At 35.3% G+C, this 9,749-nt stretch overlaps 2 protein-coding genes across 3 annotated transcripts; both read right to left on the minus strand.

Annotated features, from left to right (window-relative positions):
* Nucleotides 1-345: 345 nt before the first annotated feature.
* Nucleotides 346-3,748, minus strand: LOC111412800 (protein BUD31 homolog 2-like). Of its 2 annotated transcripts, none has more exons than XM_023043703.1 (4): nucleotides 3,676-3,748; nucleotides 1,369-1,470; nucleotides 1,078-1,265; nucleotides 346-757 (listed from the first exon to the last, which is right to left on the minus strand). In XM_023043703.1, exons 2-4 carry the CDS (start codon nucleotides 1,460-1,462, stop codon nucleotides 602-604), a joined length of 438 nt encoding a protein of 145 aa, XP_022899471.1. In that variant the 5' UTR covers nucleotides 1,463-1,470; nucleotides 3,676-3,748; the 3' UTR covers nucleotides 346-601. The 2 variants fall into 2 exon arrangements, with proteins under 2 accessions (XP_022899471.1, XP_022899475.1); XM_023043707.1 differs by having other exon boundaries at nucleotides 3,656-3,736.
* Nucleotides 3,749-5,148: 1,400 nt separating this feature from the next.
* On the minus strand, nucleotides 5,149-6,213 carry LOC111373241 (zinc finger MYM-type protein 1-like). The gene is made up of 2 exons (XM_022995748.1): nucleotides 5,421-6,213; nucleotides 5,149-5,306 (listed from the first exon to the last, which is right to left on the minus strand). Exons 1-2 carry the CDS (start codon nucleotides 6,211-6,213, stop codon nucleotides 5,149-5,151), a joined length of 951 nt encoding a protein of 316 aa, XP_022851516.1.
* Nucleotides 6,214-9,749: the final 3,536 nt, after the last annotated feature.

The raw sequence follows: 9,749 nt of genomic DNA on the forward strand, positions 1-9,749 counted from the left end.
GAGGGTCCAATTTCCGAGGTCAACACAATCTATCTCTCCATACAAGCAAACAGAAAACGTGATCCATCCCATAAAGGGCCGAATTAGACCCCTGCCCTTTCCTTGTGTTTTCTTTTGTCTCTCTACCCATGTTCCCTTCCACCCTCCTATTTTCTGTCACACCCCTTATGCCACTTCTCACCCCCCATCTTCCCTGCCACCGCCAAGCCATAATTACCTGGTGGGGAAGGGGAGGAGGCGGGGGTGAGGAAGTAGGAAGACAAAAATTGCCTTATTTATCAAGAAAATTTGTACTTCAAACCTTAAGAGAAACAATAAAGTTGAAAAACACAGATTAAAAGCATATTAAGTTTTAATCATACCAACAAAACCATTCCCATTAACATCGTTGCAAAAGTTATCTTGTAACAGTAGAGCAATAATTGTTCTAGCAGATTACACATCAAGGTCAGATAGAAATTTGGAAGTTTTCGATGGTCCATTAGCTGGAAAAGAGTATACCATATCAATTCATAAGAGCAGGTAAAGCCTACACCCCTTAATAGAGATCTTAAACCTCTGTTACGTCAGCTTACTTGGTTTGGCTTTGCCAGAGAACTACTCAGTCTCCACTCGCACAACCTGTACAACCACAATGTACACACTCGATAACCTTCTCCTCCCGCAAATGCTTGGGGACTCGGCACACACATGTAGTTTGGTAGTTATGATCCCGAGGCTGCATGCACCTTAAACAGCAGAGCCTTTCATAACCAGGCTGCAATCCAAACACAAAACGGAGGATTTGACTTAATAATCTATAATGCACACAAATAAGAGCACAGAAGAATGGTTTTATGCTAACATGTATCAGAATTCTTCAACAATTTACAATAACCGAAAGCATATTACTCGTGGTTTCCAAATACAGAATAGTGAACAAACAAAACTTTCTTAATTTAATTCACTGTCACACAGTTTGAAATGCCAGAGCCAATAATCATGAGGAACGTTGTCTATCCTTGATTCCTTATACTATCAATCACTTCTTATTTCTCTTATATTAATACCCGGGGGGGGGGGTATTGATTAACCAACCTTTTTCCACTTTGCAATTAAATTACGATCTGCATAACCCTGCTCCAAGCAGAATTCATACAAGTCCTTCGAAATTTCCTTCCTCTTGTGATAAAGGTCAAAAACATAGCGACTTTTCTGATGAGCTATTTTAAAAATAGGCCACAGTCCTTCACATTTTCTTTTACCATCATCAGGATCATTCTCAGCTGCAAAAAACAAAAGAACGCCACCAAGTACACAAACTCAGTAACCAACAGAACCAAGGTGGAAAAATGTTAAAATCAAGACATGCACAGAAACAATCAAAACCTTCTCTCATCTTTGCTTGTAGTTCACGTAGCGTTGGTTCAATCAGTTCCCAACCCTCTGGGTAAGTTACCCTGTTTGTCTTCACCTTAGGCATGATTTCCTCTGCAAGGAACATGGAAAATGTACATCAGAAATTATGTTGGCAAAGAGCAAAAAAAGTCTGATGCCAAGTTTTTATGTACTATTTAACACAAAAATGATCATCCACCAACCAATTCAGTCTAACTTGCTTATTTCAATTGTAAGGAAAATAAGATACTTGACCTTTCCAATCTAGACAAGGAAATTCACTCTTTTCCAAGTTTATGACCAAGTAAAAGTTTGTCCTCTTCTATTTTAAATGACAGCATTGAGAGATTTAACCTACAGGAAGCACATCCCCAAGAAATCTCACTGTTCAATCCGAATGAATAATCTAACAAAAGGTTTCAGGTTTCATATCAGTAGTGAACCCTGAAACCCTCTCAAAAATCTGGATTGGTTTCTCTGGTCATGTTAAATCAGCTAGTGCATAGATTGTAGATTTAGAAAAATCAAAATAAGACATATTCTTGGATAAAGATGGCATTAAACTTCCTGACGTGAATAAAATAAACAAGGAAAATGCAAATTAGCCACGTTGGATTTGCAAATATTGCTATTGATACCTTGTGACTTCGAAATATCCTAATAAACATCTCATTGTTAACGATATAATTTAGCAAACCATAAAGAATGAGACTAAACTTCTGCAGTCCTGGAAGAGATAGGACGTAAGCTAATGAATGTTTCATATGACCAAGAAAGCATTAGTTTTTTTTATCTCCTCATGGTTGTTCAAAAGAGCATGTCTAAATCAATTTTAAGCATGTAGCAGAACTTCATTTTGTCACAATTAGGTCACTCAATTTATACTTTAGTTACAATGAAATCATTTCATCCAACTCTATTGGATTGCAAAAGGAAAAAATGACATAAATGTTGACACGAGACAAATAACTCTCATGTCGACACAAATCATCAACTGCCACACCAGTGTTCCCGTTTGCCAAGCTTATTAACTGGACACGGTGACTTGATTATAGCAAAATTGTACATTCAGTACCTAAATACAACAAATGAAGTTCAATACCCACTTGAAATCCGGAATAAATTTGTTGACACCTAGATTATACTACAGATGGTTATAAAAAAGTAACAAATGATGATTAGTTTATAGCAAAACCAAAAGAGGAATTAGTGGGAATTGAAATATACTTCGAACTAATTTGAATTTTGTCCAAAGGAAAAATTGAATAAATACACTTTTGTGGGTCAGATTACTTACTAAAATTCAAGGATAACTGCCAAAATAAGACTCGTTGAAGAATGGAATAGTTTTAATGACATAAAGGACCAACCTGTGTTTATTCGCTCAGCCGTAACACGTAACACCTTGAGCATAATCGCCCAGTGAAATTTTCTATTCTTGGATTTTTGTTTAATACTGAATGCATGTTAAGAGACTTAATAATTATTTACCACCCATTTTAAGTACTTCCAAATGCATCTGCAACCATTGTTCACCATATACAGTGGATTAAAAAGGAAACAAGAAAGGTTCACAAGAAAGCAAAGGAGATAATGTAATGGTCAAAATAAGCTCTAATTCTTTTTTTATCACATTCATCTCAATTAAAAATTCAATATCCAAATTGAAGTTTATTAAGTTACTTTTAGGGTATTCATTACAAAAATAAAATAAGCAGGACTTCACCGCTATGAGGTTTAGCAGCACAGAGCTCCACTTTATATTACACACAATGCATAATTACTAATGTGAAGATGACATGAACAGTTTTTACTCTAATCAAAACTAATAACCCCCACGCCCACCCCAGCGAACAAAAACTAAAAACTAGAAGTTAATTGAAGCAGTAAAAAAATAGGAAAACCATTTATAAAGAAGAATCTAATAATAATAGAACATCCCATTTTCATACTACCAACAAGTAGGCGTTGATCTACATCAAATTTCAAATTCATGAATTTGAAGAAACAGTTAAATATTTAGCCATGTTTGGTACATGTTCTTTAAAAATCATTTTTCTCAACCTCATTTTCAACCCCACATAACTTTTTTATACCTTTTAACCACGCATTCATGTAACTTTTTCATACTTCTAACCATACATTCCCCAAAAATACTATTTTTCACAAAATATATTCTCAAAAAATCCAAATAAAATATGCCCTAATGTTGATTGTATGCATATATTTAAAATTTATGGAGATACAGTTGCAATAGAATTCAGTGCGGCAATACTACCAGATTAAGTTAAGAATCACCTTCAGCAGTGGTTGCGATGCAGCTGATGCGACGGAGGAGATAACCAGCGAGAGTGATTATTCGTGTAGAACCCGAAATTACGATTTTAATATTTTTATAGAGGTAATTGGCACGATACTCCTTTCATATTTGCCTATTTTGTAAAATATCCCATAACCTTTCATTTTGGCACAAAACCCCCTTAAATCACCCAAACATTGCGAAAAATTCCCTGTTGTCCACATCTATTAATTTCTCTGTTCAAAGAGATTTTGAAAGCCAAAACAATAAAAACATAAAGGGCATTTTTGTCTCATCAACTTCAAATATTTACTTAAGACCGCATTTGTTTGAAAGAAAATGTAGAAGAGGAACCGACCAACAGGGGCGGATCCAAGAATTTTTGGCGCACGGGCTAACATTTAAAAGTTGATATAGTAAATTCATAAATGAATTAAAGTACAATTCATTTAATTTGAAGTTGTTCCCGACGAGGATTTGAAACATAAAATTCATCTACAACTGAATCTATATCTATCTTTAGAGCAAGCTCTCGTTCAATGAAGAGTGTCATACAATCAGCAAGAAAATCATCCTCCATTTTGTTACGAAGATCCGTCTTCACATGTTTCATTGCAGAAAATGCTCGTTCAGTAGTCTCCGTAGAAACAGGTAAAGTCAGTACAAGACGAATCAATCGAGTAACCATAATATAAGTCTCCGACCTGCCACTCTTCAGTTAACTGTTGATATAACTCAACAAGTGTAGATACTTGAAATCGAGATTCACTCTTCATATCTAGCTCAAAATGGTTCAACTCATATTCCAAAGTACGAATATCTTGCTTTGGAAAATCTTCAAGATAGAAATTTTCAGCAAGTGTACAAATATCACGAATGCTAAATGATTCAAACAAATTTTTAGGATCTAAAGTTGCACTGAGTGTGAGAAGTTCAATTGACGTGTCATTAAATCTTGTATTTAATTCCATCAGTACGAAATCTATTGTTTCATTGAAAACATCAAAGTGATAATGATGCTCCATTGTAATTTGATCACGAGAACGATAAGGACCAACTTTATACAAACTTTCTAGGTCGGGTATCTCAATATCATGTTTTGAGCAAAACTTTTTCACTTCCTGAAGAAATTCGTCCCAATCATCATCTCTCATTTTTTAAGGAGTTTTGTTGTAGTAAAATCAAATTTCATAGCAGTCAAGATATCTAAAGATTTCCTTTGCAGGGTTTGACAAAGAGTATCGGTTAATCTCATGATGTTATGCATTAAATGCAAACCGAACACAAAATCAAAACTTTTCATATGTTTGTAAGTGCCGCGAACTTCGCCCCAAGATCTTCCACTTGGACCATGGACGTTAAGATTTTCAAACACCTTGCAAGTTGCTTTGTACATATCTATCAAACTCTGAGTCATTATGAGAACTCCAACGAGTTGCTCCTGATCGTTGTAAATTACCCACTTGATTTGCTCATCTTCTCGACTCACACTCCCCAGTAGCTAACATATGCTCAATTTCATTTCTTTGAGCAAAATGTAACTCTGTAATGCGCTTAGGGGAAGAAGTGATAATGTTGACAATATTGTCCAAATGAGAAAAGAACTCCCAAATAACATCAACTTCTTTAGCTGCATGAACTAATACCAATTGTGATCGATGAGCAAAACAATGGACATAATACGCATACGGACAATCTCTAAGAAATAATGTTTGAAGTCCATTCCAAATGCCCCGCATATTACTTGCACCATCATATCCTTGGCCTCTCATTTTTGCCACCTCAAGTTCATGTTGAGCAAGAACACTTAAAATCTCAGTTTTTAGATTTGATGATGTAGTGTGACTAACGCTTTTGATATCAAAGTAGCGTTCCATCAAAATACCGTGACGATTCACAAACCTCAAAATAATGGCCATTTGTTCTCTCTTAGATGTATCTTGTGCTTCATCTACAAGAATACAAAAGTATTCATCCCCAATTTCTTCGCGAATCATCATTCTTACTCTATTTACCATTATGTGTAAGATTTCTTTTTGAATACTCGGAGCAATGTATTGGGCATTTTTTGGAGCATTCTTCAAAACAACTTGATCAATTTCTGTATTCGTTTCTGCCAAAATTTTTATCATTTCAAGAAAATTTTCGCTATTCAATGAAACTGGAGATTCATCATGACCTCTGAAGGAACAACTTTGAAATGATAGCCATCGAACACTTCGAATTGAAGTCTTTAAACGTAAACGACGTTTCTCAACTTCTAAATTCGATACGGTATGCATCACTTTATCAATATGTTGAGATGGTTTCATTACATCTTTAGCTCTTCTCTCACACATGTTATGATCCGATGATTGCAAATGCATAAGAAACGTACATTTTGATCCGTCATTTACCCTTTTCCATTTGTTATATCCAGAAGTTACCAGTGCCGAACAATTGGACGGATTTCCATCATTCCAAAAAAGATAACAATAAAAACAATATGCCCTATCTGTTATAGGTGATACTCTTGTCAAGGAAACTGGTTGAACCATTTTGCCTGAAAGCGACGAGACTGAGATTTTCCTTTTGTCTTTGGATACTCAACAAGTTTTGGTTGATAAGGCCCAGCTTTAAGATATGCCACTCTAATCTCATCTCACGAATGGAAAGGAAATTCAAGTATTTGCTTTCTTTTTCCAGTTCTCGTTCAATGCTAATATTTTAGGATGATTGTCGTTCGATTTCTGGTGGAAATAAAGGTTGATCTTCAGTTAGTCCATCAGAAGTTGTACTTTCTGTAGGTTGATTTGCCCTTTAGAAGAAGGAAAATAAGTTCTTATTCTTCTTGAGAGGTGGTTGACCTTCCATTTTCAATTTCTTAAAATCACAAAAAAAAAAAGTCAAAACAAAAAAAATTAATCAATGATATTGCTCTAACTTCAATCAAAATATATTTTATTAAGCCGACAAGTCAACAAAAATAATTCATTAGGGTAACAAGACAATAACAACAATCATTAAGTCAGTTAGGCAACATAGACAAATACGTAATAATATTTAATTCAATAGTTTGCCAGCAAGGCAATAAGTAGAGAGATTGAGACATTTACTTACTATAATGTATTGAAGCTTTTGCTTTTCCTATGTGTCTGCGGAATTAAGCTTGTAGACACTTGACAAATAAGCCTGTTGACAATGAACTATAATTCCACATTACAATTTAGAATAAACTTTTTAGCCCACTCTTTTAATTCATATTGTAACTTAAGAAAAATAAGATCATCAAACGGAAGTGCTCAAGTGCATAAAATGATAAAATGAAAAATAATATCACTTCATTTATCATTTACCATATTTTCATATTTTATCATTTACCATATTCTTTTATCATTTAATTTAATTAGTTACCCTTGAGTGGTGAAATTTATTAATGATTCTGCTTCAATGCTCTGCATTACCAAATACCAACATAAATGAAGGCCGAAGTCCGAAAGATTGGAAAGATTGGCCAACCCGTCGAGGGATTATAAATAGGTGTTATTTTATACACAAATTTAACATGAAAACCATCCATACAAACTCCAATAAAAAATTTATTCTATTTTTCAAATACAACCCACAATCAAATCTCAATAATCCATATTAAATACTAAAAATATATTAAAAAAATGGTCGAAGTTACAAAATACAAGAAACTAAACTCCAAAATGGCAAAATCGAGAAATAAATACCAAAGATGGAGTGTGGAACCGTGGTCCCATCACTCGTGGAGGAGTTTCAACTTTGGGGGGGATTAGAACTTGCAATTTGCAAATGGGTCAGAAGTCAGAAATGAAAGAATTGGATTTAGGTTTGTCATTTGGGTTTGGTTTATATGTGGTAAGTGGTATTGAAATAATTTTTGTTTGGGCAAAAAATATGGAGCTGGGTCAGGTCTTATTCTCTTTTTTTGGTTGGACACGGGCTGCCTTGAACTAGACACGGGCTGCTCAACAAAATGATATGGGCTCAACCCAAAAAAATAAAAATAAAAATGTAAACAACATGGATCTGGGCTTGGGCGAGCACGGGCTGTAGTCCGGGCCAGCCCATGCCCAGATCCGCCCCTGCCAACCAAAGAAATTTACGTAGAAACCTCAATTTTCACGTTTTTATACCAGAGCACTTTTAGAAAGATCGAAATGTAGACAAATAAGTTGATGTTCAATATGGGTTTATAAAATAATTTTGTTGTTGATAATGTTAGTTTTTTTCCCTCTATTCAATTGCTATTGGTTAAGGGCTACTGTGTTGATGTTGATTTCTATTTTTCGATGAAATAAGGGTTAACTAGTTTGGATGGAAATTTGGTGTTTTGTTTCTTTTGTTGTTGTTGCTGTAGTAATTCTACGGTTGATTTGCACAAAGTTTACCTATCTCAAAGGTTGTATTCCACAAAACATATTAATTCTAGGGTTGTATTTCACAACGTTTATCAAATCCAAGGTTGTGATTCCGTAACAAGTACCAATTTCAGGGTTGGTTTGCACACAACATTTGAACTAGTATTCTTTTTCTTCTGATTCAATACAGATACACATTTTAATTTCAAACCAATAGCAAAATCAAATTGGAAATGGGGAAATGAAATCATAAGAAACCCCAGAATGAAATTTCATTGTCATTAAGCTTTAGAAAAGTCAAGCTCATTCATCTGAAACGAGGAAATGAAATTAAAATAATAATAATAATAAGCAATTTCTTCATCTAAAATTACACCCAGTCTCAGTATTGCAAGCAAATACAATTTCTTTGTATAAATAAGCTTTCAATTTTCTTCCATTTTCATGTCCCAAAATAAAACTCATTCTGTTGACACACAAAAAGTTCAGCCCAAATCGAATTGCTCAAGGAATGAAGCCCAATTGGAGGATCCCCAAATCAGATAGCCCAAAGAACGGCCCAATCAGGCAATTCAAGATAAAGGCCCAAATAAGGAAGCCCGTGAATGTGGTAATACCATCATCCAAGCTTGCAAGTCGCCCAAGATTTGAGCGAATGGATTGCCATGCAGTCGCCCAGAGCTGTGACCCTGTTCTCGCTCAAACCTTCGAGTCGCCCGGGATCTTAGCAAACATAAGATGTTATGGTTACCCAAAAGTATGGTTAATGAAGCAGTTATTGAGTAGCCCTATCACGTTCCACGATTCAAGAAATTCAATTGAAGACGGTTGAACGACCAAAAGTAATGGCAACAGTTAGAGAAGGCAGTTCCATGACAAGTTGGCCACCATGAAGAAAGTGGACAGTTATAGACCAATCAAACAATTTTTAAGCGGTTGATCACGAAGAGATCATCCATGGAGTATAAAAGGAAGAAAAGACATAGAGCAAAGGACCCTGAATCAAACACTCTCAAACAGAGAATATTTAACTTTCAATTTCTTAGTTTAGATTTAAACACTTCTTTTCAGTAACTCGTGTGCTTGCGCCCCTTGGAGGCATTCTGTTTTATTTTCCAATTGTAAAGTCATCGCCAATAAAAATACCCATTTTTAGAACTTTGTCTCAAAAAGTTTGTCCCTTACACAATCGTCTGATCCCTTTTTAATTGTTAGCGACTAACCCGCGCGAAACAATTTGGCACACCCAATGGGACAATGGTGTTTGGTGTTGAAGATACAAAAGTTGAAACAATATGTCTCAGAGATCCGATAAGGAAGCAGCAAGTTAGGGAGGAGTCCAGTCTGTGATCTAGCAATATGAGGAGCAGCATAGCTCTCCACGAACAGATGGACAGAATCAGAGCAGTAACGGTTGTTACGAATCAATGACAGAGTTGAGTCCTCAAATTATGCGTGCACTACTTGGAGAACTCACACAAGATGTCGTTGAACAGGTAAATCTTCGAAATATTCATAATATGGAAAGATTTACCCAGAATGGGAATGCACATTATGACAACATGGCCAAACAACTGAATACTTTGAACGAAATAATGAATAAGTTAGTAGGCCAAATTTGTCAACTAGTTATGCCTCTTGCAAACCACTTTCAAATTAGGACAATTGTGGGACATAATCCCCCAGTCCTAAATCCAAATCAGGGG

This window comes from Olea europaea, chromosome 2, assembly GCF_002742605.1.
Source record: "Olea europaea var. sylvestris chromosome 2, O_europaea_v1, whole genome shotgun sequence".
Classification (NCBI taxonomy): domain Eukaryota; kingdom Viridiplantae; phylum Streptophyta; class Magnoliopsida; order Lamiales; family Oleaceae; genus Olea; species Olea europaea.